We start from the raw sequence: 24,452 nt of genomic DNA, 5'->3' as shown, positions 1-24,452 counted from the left end.
TTGAGCAGCTACTAATTGTCATGGTGACTCATGAAGAAGTTGCTAACTTATTCATGGTGACTGATTAGAGGCTGCTAACTAGTCATGGTGAATAATGAAAAAGCTAATGTAACAGAACAAGGCACAGTGGCTAATGTAATATCTGCTAACGTTCTTGCTTTTACAGTTGCTAAGTGGTCTTGGTGGCTAATGTAGCAACTACCAGTTTTTTCTTTTTATTTTCTTTCTAGTTTCTAACTGTCTTGGTAGCTAATGTAGAAGCTGCTAACAGGGTGGGTGTAGCTAATGTAGCAGCTACTGTTTTTTCATTTGCAGACTGATCTTGGTGGTTAATGTAGAAGCTGCTAACAGGTTGTGGTGACTCAAATGGTCACGTTGGCTAATGTAGTAGTAACTAATGGTCAAGGTGAATAATGAAATGGTTAATGTAACAGCTATGAACTATTTCTTTCAGTTGCTAACTGAGATTGGTGGCTAATGTAGCAACTGGTCACGGTGGCTAATGTACAAGCTCCATATTCACAGGTTTCATGGAATTAACTTGGACGTCCATACAAGGGGAAAAAAACTGATGTTTCTTTGTGTAATAAGGGAACTTGTTCTTGCTTTTCCAGTTGCTAAGTGGTCTAGGTGGCTAATGAAGCAACCACTAGCTGTTTTCCCCCCCAGTTTCTAACTGTCTTGGTAGCTAATGTAGAAGCTGCTAACATGGTTGGGGTAGCTAATGTAGCAGCTACTGTTTTTTTCAGTTGCAGACTGATCTTGCTGGTTAATGTAGAAGCTGCTAATAGGTTGTGGTGACTCATAAATGGTTATGTTGGCTAATGTAGTAGTAGCTAATGGTCAAGGTGAATAATGAAATGGCTAATGTAACAGCTATGAACTATTTCTTTCAATTGCTAACTGATCTTGGTGGCTAATGTAGCAACTGCTAACTGGTCATGGTGGCTAATGTAGAAGCTCCATATTCACATGTAATATTCATGTAATTAACTCGGACGTCCATACAAGGGAAAAAAACACTGATGTTTCTGTGTAATAAGTAAACTAGTGCACTTAAGAGTTTTCAAAGATGTTTATTCCATGATGCTGCAGCAACAAATACAACAAAATAAAAAAAGGTCTGTAGTGTATCAGAAATGGATAACTTGGCAGTAGATCGATCTTGAAATACACTATTAATCCAAAAAGGAACCAGTTTTTATATATTTTAGGGTGAAAACAACTCTATATCTTTATTTGGTTTAACATAGTTATCCATGGAAGGCACATTTATGGTGTAACAAAACCCACAAGTGATGAAAAAATGACAGTTCACTCTATTCACACACACTGCTGTTGCAATCTCCTGCAACAGGCCATCAGATATTGATTATGCTATAAAGAGCAATGTATTGCAACAGCAGTGTCCTCTCTTGGAGGTTAAATTACAAATATTATAAACTCAGCAAATAGAAAACAGGTTTGCACCTGTACAAATATCTATATGTACAAAAATACAGAAATAAAATATGCCAAAATAGAAAACATTCATTGCCCAAAAGCACTTTATGGTGGCAAAAAGTGGTATAAAGAGAGTGGTTAAGTACTATGTTTAAAAACAAATGTGTCTTCATGTAAAATGAAATAAGGTAAGAGCTATACACATTTGTACAGGGTGATTTAATGCCTGGCTTTGGTGCAAATCTGTGCTTGAAAGAAGAATAAGAAATATAATCGCTTCTTTCAAGGCAGGTGATCACATAGGCGCCAGGGAATTGTTATCTCATATGTTCAAGTAGGTAAGGTAAGGAGAAAAAAAAAGCTGAATCCAATCAGTTTCCTCCTTCTGGCTCCAGCCTCAGCCCCAGATCTGGAGAATGTTCACCCCCATTAATGTCCTCACTCTGGTAAATCTCATTGTCCACCAGGGGTTGGCTTGGAGGTCTTTTGGGAAGTGGAGGAGCTTGTTGATTTGAGTTCAGATAGGTTTCATACACCCCGACCTCTGTTTCGTCAGCATTGGAGCCTTTAGAAACCAATGGCTTTTGTGACTCTGTGTGTCCTGTGAAGGAATGATTTGCATCGGTTTCTCCATAGACACCAATCTCCATCCCCTTTCTCAGCAGGTGTGTGTAAATGAGAGAGTCCTCAATGGAGGCGTACACATGGGACTCATTGTCTTCGCGTGATTTAGGGAAGTTGGTTTGTCCAGGCAGGAAACTGGTGCCATTTGGGTTGTAGATGGACACCTCATGATTCAACCTCTTCTTCTTCTTTCTGTTTGGCAGGAAAGACATTCTAGTTAAATACCACATCTCTTGTAAATCAACTGTTGTCCACTTAAATGACATTACATCTGTGTGATCTTTTCACAAGAGGAAAAAAAGCAGGTGATAAAACCAGTGCACTCACTTAATCACCACGCAGACCACAACCAGCACAATCACAAAAATGACCAGTAGAGCAGCCACCACACTCAGGATGATCAACAGAAGACCTAAATATAAGAAAAATAACAAATTAGGCCTGTCATATGTCATACTCTTTTTTTTTTTTTAACTGCATAATCCTTGTAATGCAATGTCTGACACCCTATTTTGTACAATACTGTATACTTTTATTTGAGTGTGTAAATGTATTTTTCCCATTAATAAAAATGCATTTTCCTCTTACTCTTGCTCTGCCGCAGGGTGACGCTACTGATGACGCTGAAGTGTCCTCTCTCGGGCATACAGCTGGACATGTTGAGGTAGAATGTTCCAGAGACAACAATCTCATGCTCTGCCTCTTCATCCTCCCTGCGGCTGTAGTCCTCCTCCAGGCGGCCGACTCTCTGCACTCTGATACCGGTGTGGCCGTTGCTGCACTTGGGCTGGCTGAGATTGGCAAACATCAGGTGTGCCTCCATCTTTGGGGGGACGGAGACAATCCAGGAGACGGTGGAGGGATACTTCATTCCAACTGGCCATCCAGGAGTGGCCAAAAGCACAGGCTTGTCTTTCTTTGGGGCGACAGTGAATATGTATCTTTCTAAACGTGAGGTACAAATTAATAATTCATAAAGATTAAATATCACTCAAATACAATGTTTTCATTTTAATTAAACCAAAGCTGCTTCTTACCTGATATTTCTTCTTTAAAACAGGCATCCAGCACATTTCTGTAAGATGTCCTCAGTGTGTTACTGCCCATCTTGGACACAGTAACAGACATGTTGGTGTGGATCTGGATCTTCTGTATGGCTCCTTGTGGGCAGAAGTGTCCAATAGGAGCACCATCATCTTCGGCCACACTGATCATAATACTGTCATTGCATGGCTGTGTAGGTAGGCTCTGCTTTAAGGGCCCTGTGGGAGCGGTCAGCTCCACGGTGCCATGCGGCGGAGGACGCAGACTCCAGGTGATGCTACTCAGAGGGGCAGGGAGGCAGCTAGGTAGCACAGGCAATGAGAGACGAACCGGAGCCTTCGGGCAGTCTTTGAGATGACGACCACACTCTGACGTGAAAGTAGAGGTCATAAAATAACATTTAATGAAACAGAATGTTGGAAAAGACAGGTCTCTTTAAATCTGTGATGCGCAACTTTTAACCATAAAACAATTTGTTAAATGTGTTAACACAGTGATCATTAAGCCCATCAGCTCCACACGTTTTGATATAATCTCTATACACATACTGATACAATACTTTAACATGCGACTAACACACCCAGATAATTTGACTAGGAGTCAAATTACAACTCCATGAATATGTTCAGTCAGACTCAAGTTTGTCTGGTAGCTCTGAGCATGCTCCACAGCAACAAATCTGCTTTGAACAATATTAATATGAATGCAATGGTGTGAGTGTAAACAAAGCCTTTGAGTCACTAAAAAAGTAATGAAATGAAATACTGATTCCATGATGCCATTCCCAGGGAAACCCTGTCCGAGATTTGAATTTGAATTTACCTATGACTCTCGTGGCGGTGACTTGTACATCTTCAGGCAAACAGTCCTGGAAAGACAGATCACTATTTGATGCGACTGTGATCTTGTCCTTTCTCACAGAGTTGATTTTCATCTCACAGGCAGATGCTGGTCTCATCTTCTCGATGTAGAGTAAAAGGCCCTCAATTTTGCTTAGGTCCACTTTACACAGCACTAAAGAAAAGTCATAAAAATTAAAATTGATCTCTTTCCATCGCACACGTAAGCAATGAAATCATGATTGATCATTACAAACACATTGGACAGGTATTTGAAAGAAACTGACAGAGCTTAAAGGGATTCCCCAGTCACTGGAGGAAGTGATGCTGTTGTCATTCATGACTCAGCAATGAGGCAACCTCAGAGCTCCCCAAACTTCTGACCCAAGGGCTCAGATAAAGATCCTGAGGCCCACTTTCTAAACACCCACAGTGTCTCAAGTTCTGTAACACCCCCTGACTAATGGAACAGCAACTGTGTTGTAACATGATCAGATAAAAAAAGGGATCATTTTGAGACAAACCTGCTGCAACATGTGGGAGACATCCTCCACATTTTTACACTAGTGTGTGATCACTAGTGTAAAAACATTAACTTTTTCTTCATTTGATATTCTGATCCAATTTAATCAAACTTTCAGACACAACACTAGCACCACTAGCTTATCATTACTTTAGATTGAATAAACAATGTTACAGACTGAAGAGGTGTTAATATCTGTCTCATCAGAAGCTTAATGCTCCACTGAGTTCACTAACCAGTCTAAATGTCTCCATTTAAGACAACTGCTGGTCTTGAAAAGTGTTGTACCGAGACTGAGAATATGTGAGTAATTTCATGAATATCTGAGATGTTAACAAGTGAACAAAACATGTCAAAAGGCCAAATGCACAACCTTCAAAACCTTACAGCAAAACCAAATAAACATATCAGATGAACTGCAGATGAGGCACAAACCTGATGAACTTGATGTAGACAGCTGGATGCTGAGGCTAAGTCCAGGAGAACCTGCTCGTCTTCTGTCCATCTCACAGTTTCTCAATGTCATGGAGAAGTCCCCTGCCTTCTGTTCCAACTGAGGCTCCATCAGACCCAGCACCGACGCCCCTCTCCATTTGCTGTGGTACTCCACTGCCGTGTCCTTCTTCAGACAAGTCGGCTGTGAGAGGTTCAGGAACCTAACGGTCGTCTTGTGTTTGTCCGGGACATGAAAGCTCCACTCCATCACATCGTCATCAGGAAAGCTGTCTGGGTAGTTAGGAGAGAGCAGCTCTGTGGACGATTTCCCTTGAGGTAACGTCAGTGTGATTTTGGCAAGGGCTAGGAGAGAGACAAGAAAATGCAATAAAGTGACTTTGAAAGACACATGAGGAAAAAAAATGAGGTGGAAAACTTCATCCAACTCACACTTGATTTCCTCCCCGACAGACACATCAAACTGGCCTTTTTGCAGCGTCTGCCCTGCTGGGACCTCCAGAGAAAAGCTGCCCACAATTAGTATCTGAGCGCTCCTGATAGCACCCTTTCTGCAGTATTTCCCAACGGCCACAGTCCCTGTCTTCTGGACGGCCTGGAGGGTGTAGCTGTGTCTGTCAGGACATCTTTCAGCTGGATTAATCTGTGTCAGACCTGTCTCAGTGAAGTCAATTTTGACTGCTTTTCGTGACGTTGTTTTCAGGTTCCAGGTGAACTTGCGGTTAAAATTCAGCAAAGGAAGTGATCCAGAGTCAGTTTGGACGATGTGGATACTGCATGACTTTGAGCATTCTGAGGAAAACATTTTGCATTAATGTTGATTACTTAGTAAGTCAAACTTTTCAGAATATCTTGTTTTCCCATAAATGGATATTGCAGCAATCTTACCTATACTGCGGCTAATTTCTACTCTGAATTCATCTTGAGGTCTGGAACAATCAAACTCCACTGAGACTGGAGTGTTGGCTTGTAACAGGAGAGATGCATCACATCGCCGTGAGCGTCCTGCACCTGTGCACACTTTACAACCTCTTACCCGAGTACTGCTAATGTCGATTGTGCTGCCTCTGTCAGGGGTGATGGTCAGCATTTGGACCCCTGAAAAACAAACAAACAATGAGATAAAATCCACCACTGTGACATGGCTGAAAATCAGAATATATAAAGCGTTACAGAGTCGGTATGACTAAATGAGCTGAGAGATAGAGCTGACGAGTAGGCTCCACTCCTTCTATGACTAACATAACAAACAGGGTCATGTTCACACACACACTATGGCAACTAATGTGCGATATAAATCAACTGCCTGCTTCGTCACGTATCCCAAATTTGCTGTACTCTCTCTATATGTATCCGTATTTGCTCTTCCAGAGAACAACACAGACACAACCTTTCATTTGACAAGATGTATGACACATCAGGTCATTAGTGTGTCGCTTGTGGATGGTGAGGATTGTGACCAAAACAACAGTCAACCACACAGTCCAGTCATATAGAGCCCAGTCAAACACTGAGACGATAGATAGATAGATAGATAGATAGATAGATAGATAGATAGATAGATAGATAGATAGATAGATAAAAAGCTATTTGTTTTTACAATTTGCACATAATACATATAATTCCAATTTTCAATGTGATGGCAGAAGCCACAAAGCTATTGGTGTATTTAGCTTTTTCTCCACATTATAGTTCCATATAGTGTTGTAAAGCAATTGCAAGACAGGCTGCAACAACTGATTAATTGACTGGCAAATGGCTACTAAATGAAAAATCTACAATTTTGATAATCTGTTAATCTAGTGTTTCTTTTTAAAATGAAAGTGATTTCAGTTTCTTGAGCGTAAATATGTTCTGCCATGGTTTCTTTGCTCCTCTAATAAGACTCTTTAGGTACACAGGGATTTTAATCGACATTTTTCAAATGTGTTCGAATATTTTATGAACCAAGAGATGAATCAAGAAACAAATAATCAACAGATAAATCAGTATCTCCTCTTACAACTTGAATTAATCCGATTAAAGTCCTTCTGGTCGCAACAGTTTCTCTGTAACATCTTATCAGTAAACAATGACAGGTAATGGTATTGGTGTTGTGCGTTCCTGTCTCAATAATCGAACAGTATTCCATAAATACACCGTTTTAACAGTTGTGGTCCACCACCTTTCGCAGTGTATGCGTTAAAAATTAAAGTCAAACTCACCTGGTACAGTGGAGACGATGCAGGTCAGAACAAATACGCGTAGACACACAGTGAGTGTTGACAGGGACATGCTGGCCCCGGCTGTCCCACACTGAACATCAGTAACTTTGGTCCACATGGTCAACGCTCCAACCTCACAACGAACACCTCAATGCGCAACATTTTCTCGTCCTTTTTCCTTCTTCTCAGAAATCAACGCACCCGCAGGCACCGAGACTCAACGCCTCCACTTCCTCGAAGCAACAGCGGGGAGTGAGTCACAACAGCAGGTAAAGTCGAGGTCGAGGCGTGGCCACGTCGGCCATTTTGATTTTGACAGGTAATAATTCAAATAGCTTACAATGACAAAGGAAAACCGCCACAAACAGTGCGGTTTCATTGTGTGTTTAAACTGAACATGGAAATTAATAGCCCCATTTACTCCCCGTTAAAAATAAAAGTAAGTAGTACACTTCTATTGTGGTCAAAATTAATGTATTAATATCTAAAACAGACATTTATTTTAAATTACATAAATAATAGTGTTTGTGCCAGGAGCCCTTTCGTCCACACCGATTCGTTGCTCGGGCCCTAACAAGTGTATTTATATATGTAATTGAATGTTGTATGTGATACATTTAATAATGGGATAAGTATTAGTTTGAGACCCCTGCTTTAGAGAAAGCTGTTTTATTATTACACAGCTGAATAGATTTTCAGTGCAGAGCTTTTTTCTTCTTTTTTTTTTACCCCCATTATGGAGATTTAGGCCGACCATGATTTGTGAATGTTGTGATACCCATAAGAAGTATGCACATATTTACATTTTCCATATACAGCATGAAGCATATACAGTATGAGGTAATATATGACATTATCACACATACTATATATTAACATATTTTTGTATTTATGCACATATGCAAATGTTATACTCTGGTATTTCATATGTTATGATAAAAACGTATCAGCATGATGTATATGGCAATGCAAATGGAATAATAAGGGCAGTTATTTCATATGTTTGCATTTCCGTATGGGCTGATGGATTTGGGTTAGCGTAGGGCTTGAAGTTAGGTTTTAATAAGACCTCTGGCTTTAATTAAAATATCAAGACTTGGTTTTAATGTTGTGGCTGATTGGGTCTGAATAACATTGGGGGTTAGGTTTTAATTAAGTATCTGGTTTTAGTGTTGTGGCTGGTTGGTAAATCTGTAAACTGAAGTGTTTATGAAGCATCATTAATGAAATTTAAGACTTGCATTGTTTGACTTGTTTATTTCACGAGGCTTCACGGCTTGACAAGTCAAAGTACAACTCTCAGCCCCAACACTCAAGCGTGTTTTTTTTTAAAATATATTTTTGGTTGCTCTGTGAACAGCTGATTATTTTCTCCACGAGCAGTTTGCTGTACTAATCTGCTTTAGTAGATAAACTCCATCTCTGAAGACTCTGTGAATTTGAAAGCTGGGGTTTTAATCTGGGTCTTTCAGATCGGGGGGTGGGGTGGTGTTGTCAAATCAGGATGATAACATCTCTCTCTTGTCTGGGCATGTAACACATCCAGCCGCCAGCACAGACTCGGCTGTGTCTTATTCGTTCTCACACGTGTAAACAAGATCCAGGTCTCAAGTGGTAAAACTTTCTTTACCTCTCAAAGGCAACATTCACAATAGTACTTCGAAGAAAAACATGAATGAAGTGCCACTGCAAAAACCTTATTACTAAACATTGGTCATTAAAAGGGTAAGAAGACCTCAAGATGAAAGATTATTTCTATAATTCCCAAAAATGACAGTGTTAACACCAGTATGCATAAGTACTTGGAATCTGCTTTAATTTTAAGATGTTGCTCATTATTCAGCCATATATAACCATTCTTAAAATGGAGATATCTTAAGGTTTACTTATTAGTATGATTAATGATGATGTAGAGGAGCCCTATGGTAATCAGTTTAAGGTGCACTTCCTTATTTTAAAATCTTCAAGTCTTCAAGCATTAATATTGTGGATTTAAAATATGAAGACCTGCAATTCACTTAAATAAGTAGTTAAGTAGTTTAGGCTACACAGAACAGGTCAGAGAAAATCTGTGATATAGCCTATAATGAATTTTATTTTCATTTAAACATTAATAGCCTACAAATAAGCACAAATGAACTTGACATTAGAAATCTAACGATATAAATATTGAAACTTGGTCTATGTCCATTGTAAACAACATTGATGTTTCATAAGGTATTGGAAAAAACTATTACACACTCTGAACATGACTATATAGTAGGTTAACTATATACTGTATGTGACGGCACTAGGTCTTAAAGTTCAGTTTTCAGTGCAAAAGTCCTACACATGGCAGATAAGGCAAAAAACTTCCTCGAAAGATTAAAAACTATACAAACACAGTTTAAAGAGAAAAGTTTCCACATACTCTATAGGAAGGCTTACGAGGGTTTACAAAACACATTGGTATTGTTGGTCCCAGTATAGAATAATATTAGCTATTACAAGTCTTCATACATTACCTTGGTTGTCCTAATGGGGAAGTTTATTTTAAAACTTCTCCAATCACTCAGTCATGTGAACAGTTGAATGGCTACAATTATAGTATAGGCAGCACAGGCTAATTCATATAAATAATAGGTCAGTTATCTTGGTCTCCTCTGCTCCATCCCATTAGGCAGAAATCCTGCAATGATCGGGACTGGCCATATGAGAGCAGCAACACTCCACACAATGATGACCAAAGTCATGAAACAAGCCACAAGTGTCGACTCGATGGGCTTTCTGTTCAGCCTCCAACTTTTGTCCCCCCGCAGCTCATCGAGGCTGAAATCCACGCAGCAAAAAGTGACCTGATCCCCGGTCTGGTGACCCCTCGACCTGCCCTGACCGAACCTGCGGTAGCGGGACATCCCGCAGCCCACGCATAGCCGCAGCTCCTGCTGACCCCCGGTGACCCCGAGGTGCTCGATGACGACGGGGGAGATCGCCCTGTTGAAAGACGCGGAGAAGAAAGCCCTTCCGTGGTTGTTGGTGGTGTAGATGAGGACATCACACTGGAAGCCGAAGCTGCTGTCCCAGCGGGCCACCAGCGAGGTGGGCAGGAGTCTCTGGACGCTCACGTTGCACTGGGACAGAGTCTGCAGGGACGAGGAGGCGTCGGCCGAGGCGTCGCTCTCCTCCACTGACCTTTTGGTGAAGCGCACGTCCACCTCCAGGTTGGCCAGGAACCTGTTGGAGGAGTTGATGGGCGGCAGGAGGAGGTCCTCGTCGCTCCAGCCTTGACATCGCTGGAAAAGTCCGGCCACCGCGGTCAGAGCCAGCAGCAGGGTCGGACAATTGTTCAGCATGGCACAGCAGGGCGCGTCTCTCCTGCTCGCATGATGCTGTGACGATCCGCGGGCGACGGACGACACGTCTAATGATCAATAATGTCGGTCACTGTCGGTGATTTTATTTTTAAAAAAAGCAAAAAAAAAAAAAAAAGCAAAACGCATCTCCTGATGGAGAGATTCAATTCTCAGGCCGACTGAAGTGAGAAGATAAAAAGCTTGTCACACGCGCGCACAGACTCTTCCTCCCGTTGGGTATTTTTCCTCCTGACTTTTTCTCCAAACGTGCCGTGCAGTCTCAGCACAGGAGGAGGAGAGGAGAGGAAAGACTGAACAGCTCCGTGTGCAGAGCTTCATCACATCTCCGAGCCTCTCTCCCCCTCTGTCATTTCAGGTGTGAGCACCAAAACACAGCGGGGCGGTGAGGAGGGAGTCTCCAGTGCGCAGGGACAAAAGCGCCAAGCCAACCCCCAGTCACCAATCAAAAAAAAAAAAGAAAAAAGATTAAATAAATAAATCACTCCTTTTATTCGAGGGCTGTCTTTCCCTCTCTCTTCCAGGATAAGAATTGTGGGCAACCAGTTCACTCAAGAACACTAGAAGCCACATTTGACCCAAATATGAGCCGGACAACAGATGTTGAACTCCTCCTCAGCCCCAAACTCTGACAGAACATCAAAGATAAGGCCTTTAATATTTTAGTGTGTGTGTGTGTGTGTGTGTGTGTGTGTGCTTTGCCTCTGCAGGACCTTTCCTGACATAAATACTGACCTTTTTATGGCCAGTGGTAGTCCTTGTGAAGACCAAGACCTGGCCCTTACTGTTGAGGTTCTGATTACATTTTGAATTTGAACTAATATGTGATTGAGTTAAGGTTAGTTTGTCCAAATGAATGGAAGTCAGTGCAGTGTCCTAACAAGGATAACTTTCAACTCCCTGTAAACAAGAAGACAAGAAATAGCTCGAGATGTCATAGATGCAGAATCATCCACCTATCCATCTTCTACTGCTTTATCCTCCACATGAGGGTAGCTATCAATGATTTGCCATTATTACATTTTGATACACATTCATGGTTCTCAGATGATGTGAATCTTATTGTATTTGGACATCAATGAGTCATTCCTTATGTGTCACCAACAGGCCAAAGCGTCACTTACTCTGTAAAATATCTCTCAACATTTAAAGAAAGGAAATGCACAAATTCGGGTCAAGGCATCCGTCGTTCCCAGATGATGAGCAATGGACATATTTGTGCTTTTGAATTAAAAGTCCAGCCATAAGATCTTTGCCTACTAAGGGCCCATTCTAAGGCTAAATAAAGCATTTTTTATTCTTATGTTAAAGTGATTTTACACTTATACAACCATACTTATAGGTTGTATGTTATTTCTGTCAATAAACAATCCCAGATATTACACGGTGTACCTTTAAAAGTCTCAATAAATGTGGGCTGCATTGCCATGGAATTTGCCACACATTCACATCCCACTCAGGATGAATTATCACATACTAAATCTGTAGTGTCGTTATCACTCACACTGTTTTTGGGTCAGGATTTTATCCTCTGCTGTAATCTACTTTACTGCGAGTATAGCAATTATTATCATTTAACATGCTCAAATAATATGCTGAACACATTACACCCACTGGACATCGACATGTGAGGATCCTCCTGGTGAATATATTAGTATGCTGATGTTAACATTTAGCTCAAGGCCCAGTCCCACAATGCTGCCAGCATGTCTGTAGACACAATCATCTCACAATGCACAACAACAAGCAAGCCTTGAGGCTGATGAGCTGCATCAGCAGAAAACCACATCAGGTTCCACTCCTGCCAGGAACAGGAACCTGAGACTGCAGTGACCACAGCCTCACCAGAACTGCACAGTTTAAAGACTGAATCAGTGAAGCTGCAGATGGTGGAGGCAGAATTTGGCATAAGCATCATGAATCCATGGACCCAACCTGGTATCAGCAGTCCAGACTGTAATACTGATGGGATGGTGTGGGGGAATGTTCTCTTGGAACACTTTGTACTCTTTAATACAAATTAATCATAGTTTGACTGACACAGTCTGTCCAAGTATTGATGCTGACCGTGTCCCTTTTAATGGTTTTGTAAGGTCTGTTTCCAGCATGATAATGCTCCATGTTACAAAATCAACAGAATTATGGAACATAAAAAAACAGTTAATTTTTCCTGCACAGTTTTCATATCTGAATCCAGCTTTGAGATTAGAGATTGGCAGATTCATCTGAGCGACTGAGCCAAGAGATAAGAAGTTAATCCCGAACATTTATCTCATTGCCGTGGATCCATTTGAGACATCTACGGTAAGAGTATGAACTTCCGTTGTGAAGCCTCAAGATTTGTGAGTTGGCTGATGCCACGTTGACAATCTGGAAAAAGGACGTTCACAGGCGTCACCTGCAACCAGGCTCCTATTGGATGATACCAAACTGGTGTCCACTCACATGTGGCATTCTTAATCATTTACCTTTCTCTGAAAGGGAACGTAATTTACATAATCAACAGCATGTGTTATTGAAGAAGACCTGAAACTATTAGGGATTAGGTCCAGTTTCCCATAGACTTCCATTGAATTTGAGTTCTTTTTACAACAGATTTGCCCCCTGGTGGCTATTCAGTATATTGTTTCTTCCGCGTTGGCTTCAGGGTGGAAATCGGGAGACGACATCCATTTTATATGTGGTCCATAGGTCAGAGATGATCTATCACATAACATGGACTATATTTACTGTTGATGTACTTCAGTAACCATTTTCACTTTCAACTTGTTTAAATATTCTTGGTTTTCCGAACTGAAGTGCACCAGTTAAATGCTATTCCCACACAATACTCCCATCTTTTTGTGTGTTTGTTTGTTGGCATATTGTGCGCGTGTGTGTTCAAAGTTTCTCTTATAATCATTGATCCATCTGCTTTTTTGTTCATCTGCTGTTGGAGAGTTGTTTTGTGGTTGTTTATCTCAGACATGTTATGCGCTCAGGGGCATCCTGCCACATCAATAAACATGTGCCTCCACTGTGCTGGAGCAGCAGGGGGGGTTTGTATGCACTGTGTGTCACCTGGTCGCTTTATTTGATGCTGATGAGGACACAGTCAACCCCACTCCCTCTCTGTCCCCTACTCTCTCTTTGTGTTTTGGATCCCACACTTTATCATAAACAGCAAACCAGATTATAGGTACAGCTGGGGACACAGTTGCAGTTAATCTCCAATGTGTCGAGTCCTAATAAAAGTTTGGACTTTAGTACCACAGCGGCTTAACACCTGATCCATTTTGCCAAGAAAGGGTTTTGAGCTGTGGTCACTGTGTGAGCCATATTCCACCCAAATCTCACCAACTCAGAGTTGAAGCAGAAAGATTTTGATTATTGAAAAATGACAAAGAGTCTTGGACTGAATCCTCCTCACCCTGACAGGAACCTACAAAATCAATTCTTGCTCATTTCATGCTGAACTATGATTAAATCTATCTCTTCATATCCATTCACAGCATATGTTTCTATGTCTTGTCCGTTTGTCTGTCTGTATGTGTATTTGATCCAGAAACGGATACTTTTCTTTCTTTTTCTTGCAGATAATGTTCTCTTTGCGACATCTTGTGCTAATACTTTGCAGTATGATACAGTTCAAGGCCACAGCAAAAAATCAGGATCTTATTATTGTCTTATTTCTTTGGTATTTTCGTTGCTCATACTGAAGAGGATTCTCTTTCCTCACCTCATCTCCCTTTCACTTAACTTAACTCTGACAGACAGATCTTCAAGGGTGATTGTGCATTTAACGATAAGGACATAATTATGTTTTTTTTTGGCCAGAGTACTCTTCCTAACAAAGTATACATATGCATCAGAAAAGATAATAAGCTATTGACAGGAATTGGTCGTTGACCAGAGGTAAAATGGTGATGAATTATTCCCTTTCATTTTTTGCTGATTATGATATACCGTATGAAAGGACCTGGATTGTTTTCTTCTGTGCTGTTTAAATGCTATAATTTGCAGTGGAGTCCTGCCTCCACGTGTTTGATGTGAGGGTCCGCTGAAGAGAAAGAGCATCTTTGGCCTCAATTTGCACCTGAAAGGCCTCGTCCTCTTGTCTCCATTTAATTATGACAGTGAATTCTCCACAGCCTCCTTACTTTAAAACAATCATGTAGTTATTTCTCCTCCTGCACGCTCAGACATCTCCCTGGAGCTCACAAACACTCCCACACATTTCCCAATGCTGGTCCGTCCACATCAGATATGCTCTCGAGACAATGTACTGGTGAGCAGAGCAAGAAAATGTAAATGACTTCCTTGTTCATTAATTATGCTATAAAAATGTAAATTGCTTTGGTGACAAAATGCAAATGGGACTAAGATAAAAGTCTCTTGTGCCAAGGGAGAATGTATAAAACATTCATTTTCTGGAAATGCAGCTCTATATTCAGAAAGCTAAAAGAAGGACCTGTTAGTGGCTTCTGGCCGGACCTCATCAGCTCTGTGCTTGATCAGACAGCGAGAGTGTGACCCCCTGAGTCTCACAGACAACCGACTTAATTAGAAGTTGAGGATTGGTTACTTGCATCCTCATTGCCGCAGTGTTAAAGCTCCTTTTTTTTGTACAGCTGAGTCTGAAGAATCCCCCTGTCTGTCTCCAGCACTCCTGTCATACCACCAATCACTGCCAGGCCTAATCACCACAGCAACAAAACAAAGGTTCCCCTAGAAGCAGCGCAGCAGTGTAGTGTGGAGGAAATATTCACATGTATGACATCTTCATATATAGACATAGATAGCGCTTTTCCACTGTACAGTTTCAGCACAGGTCGCCTCTGCTCGGCACGGCACTGTTTAGTATGGTTTTCCATCACTATAATGCCTCCTCTACGTGGGAGGGGTCATCAAAACATGGCTGAATGAAACTGCCACGACGTCGTTTTATGAGCGACACGCACAAACTCGAGACTGGTGACTTGAAAAGCAGTTGTTTTCGGTGCAACTGAATCATTAGACTGACAAAGTCACTGAACTGAAATACGGCGGAAGGGGTTGTGATGCAGCTCGACACTCGTGATCGCAGGCTTTCAGCATTGCTGTCACTAAATACACCAGTCTCTTCTGTTAAATATTGAGATTTGATTCGTGTGACGTGATCAGCTTATTTCTTATATCTTTTTAACTGATTCATAATTTGCCATTGTTCTGTTTGATTCTTGTGTCGAAGGTCGCGCTCATGACTCTTCCAGTGACGACTCTCTGACCAATCAGTGCACCGCAGTCTGTCAACGTCACGTACAGCTCGCTTGGAAGCTCACCAGAGCAGGTACTAAAAAAAGTACCAGGTTCCAGATACTATATAATAAACGGAACTGTGTAGTGGAAAAGCATGCCCATGTTTGATTCCTGTCTATCACAAAATAAATGTTTCTTTTGTCTGCAGAAACAATACTCGTAAGCGTGTGACCATATGAGGTGGTAATAAGCAGTGATCTGCACACAATGGCTGGAGACAAACTGCAAATTAAGGCTTCATGGAAGGAATTGATGTGCTACTAAAATCAGGCACTGAAGGTAAACACAGCTAACATTATGAGAAATTACTTATATCACTTACATAACAGAAGATGCATTTTTTATTTAAAGGAGTACTCCACCTGTTTTACACGTGGTTTGCTGATCTGCAGCAGGAATGTTGTAGTCTAAAATTTGAAAGAAGTTTTTGTAAAGCGTTATCTTGGTTTGAGCTTAAATACAAGACGTGTTGCTTAAACGGCATAAACAACATATTTACTCTGTGGTCTCTGTTGCTTTAATAATTTTACTCTCAATAATAACCTTCTTTTTAATCTGTTAGAATGTTTCAGAGCTGGATTATAATAATATGCGTTAACATGAAAGCAGCATTTTAATTCCGTTACAAAATGGCATTTTTGTAGTCAGTTAAATAGAACTACTTGTACACACATAGGCGACATAATAATGTTTTTGAATTAAAAATACATTTATGTAAAATACCAAACTGATGAAAATGATTTTTTTTGTGGAATAAATAAATTGCATGAACTTGACCAAGGTGTCATATTATTGCAGATAATAATGAATTAATGATTAAACAGTTGATTCAAACAAAAACTTAAAATACATTACATTACATTACATAAAATTAAAAAGGCTCTAGTGTAAGAACTCCCAAACTGTATGGGTTTGTCTATGGATTGACACTATATCGTTTTGTCCTCATATTACTAAATATATGACCAAAGCATTCCTTTGCTATGACAACTGGCTCTCTTTCTCAGTGTTAACCTTTAACTGAGAGCAATTAAAATGCTGAGGAACACATGCAGAAATCACATTTTTTGACAGGAACATAATTTAAAAACTGGTCTTAATTAGATTGCCACCTGAGCTCCACTTAAAGCTTGTTTGGCTGCATCTAGCAGACTGCAGAAGGACCTGCAGCGCCGAGGAGTTCTACACTAATTAGTAACAGTCTCTGTAAGAGGAGCTGGGTGAATATCCAAGGAGAGAAGACATAACAAATGTGAGGTTTTGTAGAAAGAGTCTGTGAATCTGCAACATTTCAGCTCAAATGTGTCCATGCGAGACGATACAAGCAGAGACGATCAGGGTAGAGAGTGATGCTGACACACAGAGAGGCCATGGTCTTTAGTTCAGCGTCAGACCTCTTCATCTCCTCTGAACTACCATGCTTCATTCTGAGGCCTTTTGTCTTCCATAAACAGATACTGTAAGTGCAAGACACAGAGCAATGTCAATGTAAATTCGGTTCTGGAAATAACATCACACTCATTAGGTTCTCTGAAGTGCGGCCCGAGGCGTGGACAGTCATATCAGCCTGGTTCCTGACCATCACAGGAAGCTGAGATGGTGTGAAATGTCTTTGCCTTGCCACCAGTGTCCGACTTCTCACCGAGGCGGGTGTGGATTGCGAATCACACACCTATTCGCCAAAGGTCACCGTGGACAGGTGAATTCACCGACCCTTCTACCCCACAAATGCCCCCCTAATCTGCTTCCTGCCTAATGCATTGCTGCTCGGATAACTCTGTGTGGTTATTTGTCATCTGGTTCTCTGCTGGTGAGATGCAATTCACCACCGAAAGCAATAGGGAGACGTGTGTGGGTGGAAAATGAGGATGATTGGTTGCTTTCAGAAGTGGTTTGTTTGAAAAACAACAGAACCTGCATGTACCTGAGTACAAGGCAGTGTGCTGGTCCACAAACGCACGATTGTAAAGCAACTTAAGACTCATGGCTTTGCCAGCAAATTTAGAAATTATCCTATACAGTATTTTAAAACTGTTAATTGGAGTCAAATATAAAATAGTGGAGCACAGAGACAAAGTTGGCACCTGTGAAGAGGATGAGACTTTCACAGAACTGAGTCCATCTTTTATTTTTGTGTGCTGTTTTTCCACATATTTCGAACAATAAGCTGGCTTTGTTCGCTCAGACGCTCCCTGAGGACATTGTGCCACCATCTGCTCCTGATATATGATTCCTATCATTTTCTCTTATGTCTGACATTGTTCGAGGGCCATTATTTTTTAAATATGAATGAATGAATGAATTTCGTATTTCGGTTACATTCACATATAAAGTAAACGTAAAGCGAGACCATTTAACACAAATGTACACAATAACCCAAAAAGGAATAGGCTGAAGCATGTGGTTTATTTTTGCCTATCCTGTAAATAGATATATATGGATTTATAGTCCTGGAAAAGCTAATTTCATTACAAATGTCTTGATATTCAGACAATTATTAGACTCATTAAACCCCACTCACGCAATCCTTTCCAGTATGATACCTGACAATGAAAAAGGAGACAGGAAACAAGGACAGAGAGAGATATGCATGACTTATCAGAAAACATCATTAATTTAGCATGGAATGTACCCTGATAAATATTTGAGTTATTAAGTGTTGAATTGGAACATTTTTCATAGTGTTACATACTGGCACCATTTTTTGGCTGGGTGCACCAGACACACAAGCAGACACAAAAGCATTATTGTCATATTTATATTATGGTTTGCGTTAATTATAGTGAGCTTTAGAGGAGCTGGAAGCCTGACAGAACCAGGCTATCTGTCTCCCCATGTTTTCACTATTCATGCCAAAATTACAAATCAAATCAACTTTATTTGGACTTGTGAAGTCATATCATTTAGCATTTACATATTTGAGCTCTATGACTCGCAATGTATACTAAAAGATGACTTGCACAGGTATGGGTGGTGGTGGTATATACATATACTCAGCTGAAGTGGGAACAAGCCCTAATTGATGGAGACATGGAAATCCACACCTCATTCCCCCAGTCCATTTGCGTCCATTATGTGGATATTTTCATTGGTTCATACAGAGAATCCTTTATTAAAACCAAACAAAATCTAATTAGATTTATTTAAAATACAAGATTGCAACACCGTTCAGTTTTGAACAAACGACATAGCACTTGCAGTCCTTCATAAATCTCCAGTAATGATGAGGAAATGAGAATCACATTCATTCATCAGGCTTTATGTGGAGAGTTAGAGTCTCAACTGTGTCAAAACCCCATTTCCCCGTTCAATTGCTCCTCAGCCACATCCTGTTGTGCCCGAGGTGGAGGAACCCATTTAACTGTGATGTACGATTGCAGGCCGTATCAGAGCCCAGGTTCAGTTTGCTGACGTCAGGCTGAAGATCTCGCTCCATCTCCTGTTGATGACACCACATCCTCTTTTTTTCCTCTCTTTTCCCACAGCTTCTGGCTTCTCAACTCTTCACTCCTCTCTGCATGTCAGATCAAAGGTGAGAATCACATGGGAGAGGTCGAAGAAATAAAAAAGTCTGCCTCCTCCTCATCTTTCTCCTCTGCTCTGTGATAAAGTGTGTGGAGGTGCTCTTTCACTCAGCAATTACCTGACACTGAGTGGTCGCATCAAAGAAATAGTGCTTCTCGCAGAAATCGTATATATAATGAAGGGGCGTCCTGAGATACATGTCGAGCTGTTGCGTCTGACGTTGACTATTTTTTTTATTTATTTCAGTGATGTTTTCCAGTAATTCCCCTCAAGAGAGACCATACTCTGGTTAATTATTGACCACTGAAGTGAAAAGAAAATATAAAACAATAAGAAAGCAGGTCCCATGCCGCGAGGAGTAATTTGTATTTAATGCCCAGTCTGTTTATGCATCTGTAACTATGGAGAACAACGAGGGTGTGCCATGATAAGTGTGATGATAAGTGTGACTATAGGGCCGTGCTGTTGTGCTGTACCCTAACTGGGGAGGAAATAGTAGTGATGTAAGTAGAAAGGGATTAATATTACAAGTTTTTACTGCAACATAATTTAGTTCCTATTTGTTTTTCTGTTCAGTTCCTGTTCTGTGTTTGTTTGCTATATCCTATGTGTTTGTTCATCTACATGTGGTTGACCGTGAAGTTGTAGACATTTAATTTATGTATGAATCGTATTTAGCTTTAGTTTTATTTGGTAAATGTATGTTGAAATGTTTGTCCTGATTTGTAGTGACAATTATGTTTATTGTATGGATTGGCAAAAAAATTGAATGATGTGAGTAAGATAGTAGTAAACAGCTGTTTATATGTGTCTCCCCCTGCCAGTTTTGACTAAAAGCAAATAGTAAGTACTATCAGTATTCTTTTTGGAAATTGTGAAGGAGCTAATTTATTATTTTTTGTTATTATTATTATTATTATTATTATTTAAATGCATTTATTTATTTTTGGAATACTTATCCATGGTGTACACTAATGTGCAACAATGTCTCTAATGTCTAAGCCAATCATTTTGTTGTTATTATATATAACAGACATATATAGCTTAAACTGAGGGTCTAAAAATACAAGCAAGTAACTAAATGTACATTTAACTTAGAAACAGTATGCTATTTAGCTGTCCAATATATGGTTAAATAAATTCATTTTATTTTATGAAAATGTTTCCACTCACAATATTTAAAAATGCACTTTATCTTGGTATCAGCGCTGCAAGAAATGTTTTTTTTAAAATAAATAAAAATGGACTTAAAACGAACCATCCAAATCAACAACTTACACCCGCCCTCTGTCGACGTACACTATGCTAATAAAGTTTGTTCAATCCAAGATGGCGGCGCCTGTGGTGGAATCGTGATACCGGGGAACAGAACATTTACAAACAAAACATTTAAAAACAGAACATTATTATTATTATGTATCATGGCTCATTGGTTTCGTGTCTTTTGGATGATAACGCGAAAACAAAGCAGCCGGAATTGAATCACAAGGTACGTTTTTAAGCGTCTTTTATGTGCTGTTGTGGTAGAGCAGAGGTTACTGTCATGTACACCTGTACTTGTATGTATTTATATTAATGCCATTCTCGTGTAAAACGACGTTTAAATAAGATGTTTGTGACGTGTAAATCAAGTCAATGTGGAGAAAACTGGAAAAGAAACCCCCATTCTCATCTGTTTAGTAGAATACACCACTCAAATAGTAGAAGCTTCCTCTGGTGATAAATTATAAATACTGTTCTACTTTATATACCAGGGTATGTGGTTTGAATGCGCAGGAAATTACGAAAAATAACACAAATAATAAGAATAATTAGAGTCACTTTATCTCTCTTACTATCTTAATCTAATTTCACAATACCAGTGTGTGACGTATATGTGAGGAATAGGATGATGATGAGATAGCAAATGATCTTATTGGGAATAAATCTGCCTGTGAAAAGTCTGTAGCTGACTTTGCTCAGTTTATTTTCACAGCTGTGTTTTAACATTGGTGATAATGGTGTTGCTTCGAGAGCTTGAGATACAAAATGTAAGAATAAAATATATATATAAGTTATATGAAGAAAGGAATATCATTGAGTGACACCTGTTGGTATGACGTTTTATAAGTTCAGAAATTATGTTCATTGTGTCATGTAACGAGTTTATTTACGAGGTTATTTGAGTTACCGTTGCCTTTCTGTCATTATGAAGCAGTCTGACCATTCTGACCACTTTTTAGGAACAATCTTTCATGATATGCTTGTGTGTGAAATTCTACTTCATTGTGTTGCTCAGTTTAAACTTCAGCAGGTTGTCTCGATCGCCCATCATTGCCTAAATACATTGAGTTGCTGCCAAGTGATTGTGTTCAATAGGAGTGCCTAAAAAGTGGTGAGATAATCCAAACAGTGAAAATGTGCATAATCGTGCAAGAGAGCACTCTTGTGTAATGGTGTGAATTTGGACATTGCAATGTGTTGTGTGTTAACTTATACAAACACACACATTTGACCTGGATCTGTGTCTCTGGCTTTTGTTTGACAACAAACATTTAACTATTAGTTGATTGTTGAAATTGTTGCCACTATCATACATGGCTTTTTGTAACTTAAAAGAAGGAAACAAAGAATAATTTTCAGTCACCGTACCAGAAAAACAGAAACTCCAATGTCTGAAATGTCATTCAGTTTCATACGTTGGTTCATTGGTGTCATAAACACACTCTCTCTCTCTTCTGAAGTCTCTTTCTGAACATTTTTGATTCCAGCTCCAATATGAATGAATATCTATACCAGTATATACCAAAAATAATAATGATCATTTAAAAAAAATATAAATAATAAATAAATAAAAATAAAAACTTATTGTCTTAATATGATACAATATAATCAAATTAACAATTTACTTTCTCCAAAATCTCCAAATGAAGCGTTATCCTCCTCAGACAGATCCAGCAAGCTTGAAGTTGCAGAAGTTTAGTCACTCTGTATAGGAGACCCCCAAACTGACGAGTCTGGTCACCATAGAAACATTTTCTCAGTCTCTCGCCTCAGCCCACTCACTTACACCGTTGGAGATGCTCACCACCTTGAGTGCTTGACTCTCCCAGCATCAGCCTGCCTGAGGGAGCAGCATCGGCTGCCGCAACGCTTACCGGTTATACTCGGGAGAATTTAGTGAAAAACATTCCCCCCAAGCAGGTGGTAGGAGGAGGAGGAGGGGAGAGGAGAGAAAAAAGATGTGGGAGAAGAGGTGCACTTTCTAATGGTTTTACACTCCTTTGCTTGAAAAATGCAAAAATTAGTTTTAGCCCAAAGATTTGTCTTCTCAGTCATTAAACCCTTCAGGCTGCTGAAACTCCCAATGAATGATCGAAGTCTAGTTATGTTTAGAGTCTTGTGAGTTGCACATGAACAGTTTTGTTGCTAAATGTCTCATTCATTGCAAGATACTGTACGTCTTTTGATCTGCACATGAAAATGATAACATCATCAAGATTGCATATACTTTTTGAGCCATTTCTCTGCCATAAACCTGAATTTCCATCACATTACATGAACATAAACTTCTCCAGTGAATTCCCACTGGATCATTTACATCTTTATCTCAGACAAGTGTCAAGATGAGCACATTATCACTTCTTTCGCTCAGTAGCTGTAAAGGTCTCGCTTTCCATAGTCCAGGTGCATCACGGTGGTGAAAACATTCTGTTGACAGGTCAGGTTAGCATCAGTTGTCCTCTTGTACCAAGGAGGCAGAGACTAGAAACTCAACAGAAATTTCATGTTACCCTGGCAACTGTGGTATTTATATGTATACTGTATGTGTGTGTGTGTGTGTGTTTGTGTGTAAATAAGTCAAATTTGGGTTAAACTGGGTTTTTTCTAACATGCAGGAGGAAAGTGTAGCCTATCAGTAAGACCACTTGTTCTGAAGATGTGTTATTTATGATCCACTAATCTGATTAATCTTGCATTTCTGTAGCTTACTTGGTGTTTCATGTCTAAGCAGCTGGCCAAAGTAAAGAAAACAGGCTGCCCAGAGCCTGACTGTGAGGCATAAGTGTGAGGTTACGTGACACTGGGGAGAAAAAACCCATTTATTTCACAAAATCATGCTGTTGTGTGAGCGATGTGGTGCAAAGAAAGCAGAGTGTGAAGGAGGAAAAGTGCTCATGCTCTGGTAATATGGTGAAGGACTCTAATACCTTAGTTCCACTCGAATGGCTTTGAGCATACATAACCACGATGGTCATTGTCATCCAAGGTTGGCACATTTCCGTGGTGACTTTTTTACACACATATAATTGCACAACATCAAAAACATTGTTTATTTTTTTTAAATATCCAAACATTTATCTTAAATGATGTGGTTAAAAGTTGATATATTCCTGTTATGATGTCGTTGTCTTGTACAGTTTTTGATAAACAGGTGAAGTTAATCTGCAGACGCACAGTCAAGAGTAGTTTGGCAGTGAGGTTGATTTTTTTTTTTCTTCTGCAAGTTTTATCATATGCAGAATGTTTTTCTGATTAAAATACAGTACATGTGGGGCACCATGCACTGTGGTTGCCACAAAGAGATGAATTGCTAAATGAATTATGAAATTGCCAGAACCCAATGGTGGTCTGTTTTAACATAATAAATGTTTCACTGCCACCACTACACTTTCTCTTTCTACCCTGATTAAAGCATCTGTCTCTGCTTTTGTTGACAGAACCATGCAGGTGTTGGTGATGAGGCTGGCTCTGCACCCACTGACTGTAGCCTCTCCTCTACGAAGGACATTTCCACGCCTCTTGTCGCCCAGCACCCGCTCCCTGTTCAGTGAGACGGGAGTATGGGAGAAGGACTATCGGACAGAGACACGGCGCAGGGTCGAAAAATGGTGGCACCCACGTATTGTGGCACAGTGGCAAAAGCATGGATTCGATGATGTAAGACGACACACTTTTCATACAGGTCTACTATATGGTGTTCAGCTTGTTGACATCAGGCTGATTGAGATGCACAGAGTTTATCTGTGCACTATAGTCCTGATCTGGTTACATCACATGATGGTTGTAGAAACTTGTGTAATTGTTTAAAGGGGACATATTATACCCTGTTTCTCCAAGTTAAACTAGTTCCCTGGTGTCCTAATGTCCTAAGGAGGCTACTAGGAGCTAACAGCAGTTAGCATTTGGA

At 40.1% G+C, this 24,452-nt stretch overlaps 3 protein-coding genes across 3 annotated transcripts in view; 1 reads left to right on the top strand and 2 right to left on the bottom strand.

The window, feature by feature from the left end:
- Positions 1 to 1,814: 1,814 nt before the first annotated feature.
- Positions 1,815 to 7,248, bottom strand: cdcp1a (CUB domain containing protein 1a; the record flags this gene model as incomplete). Its single annotated transcript, XM_083899768.1, has 9 exons — positions 1,815 to 2,259; positions 2,395 to 2,479; positions 2,656 to 3,012; positions 3,105 to 3,479; positions 3,934 to 4,125; positions 4,909 to 5,271; positions 5,359 to 5,718; positions 5,815 to 6,024; positions 7,131 to 7,248. The coding sequence occupies 9 exons, from the start codon at positions 7,246 to 7,248 to the stop codon at positions 1,815 to 1,817; spliced, it is 2,505 nt and encodes an 834-aa protein (XP_083755894.1).
- A 2,509-nt stretch (positions 7,249 to 9,757) lies between these two features.
- Positions 9,758 to 10,462, bottom strand: tmem158 (transmembrane protein 158; the record flags this gene model as incomplete). Its single annotated transcript, XM_083893600.1, has 1 exon — positions 9,758 to 10,462. One exon carries the CDS (start codon positions 10,460 to 10,462, stop codon positions 9,758 to 9,760), a length of 705 nt encoding a protein of 234 aa, XP_083749726.1.
- Positions 10,463 to 17,441: 6,979 nt separating this feature from the next.
- Positions 17,442 to 24,452, top strand: part of lars2 (leucyl-tRNA synthetase 2, mitochondrial) — a gene marked incomplete at its 3' end in the record, with an annotated part of 34,200 nt that continues 27,189 nt past the window's right edge. The window contains exons 1-3 of the mRNA XM_083899198.1: positions 17,442 to 17,456; positions 19,243 to 19,289; positions 23,983 to 24,202. Of these exons, the coding sequence (XP_083755324.1) occupies positions 19,276 to 19,289; positions 23,983 to 24,202 (234 nt within the window). The 5' untranslated portion in view covers positions 17,442 to 17,456; positions 19,243 to 19,275. The remainder of the gene's footprint in view (positions 17,457 to 19,242; positions 19,290 to 23,982; positions 24,203 to 24,452) is intronic.

Source organism: Microchirus variegatus, assembly GCF_963457635.1.
Source record: "Microchirus variegatus genome assembly, chromosome: 1".
Taxonomy (NCBI): Eukaryota; Metazoa; Chordata; class Actinopteri; order Pleuronectiformes; family Soleidae; genus Microchirus; species Microchirus variegatus.
Note: the sequence above shows the minus strand (reverse complement) of the source record. Positions and strands in the feature narration are given on the sequence as shown.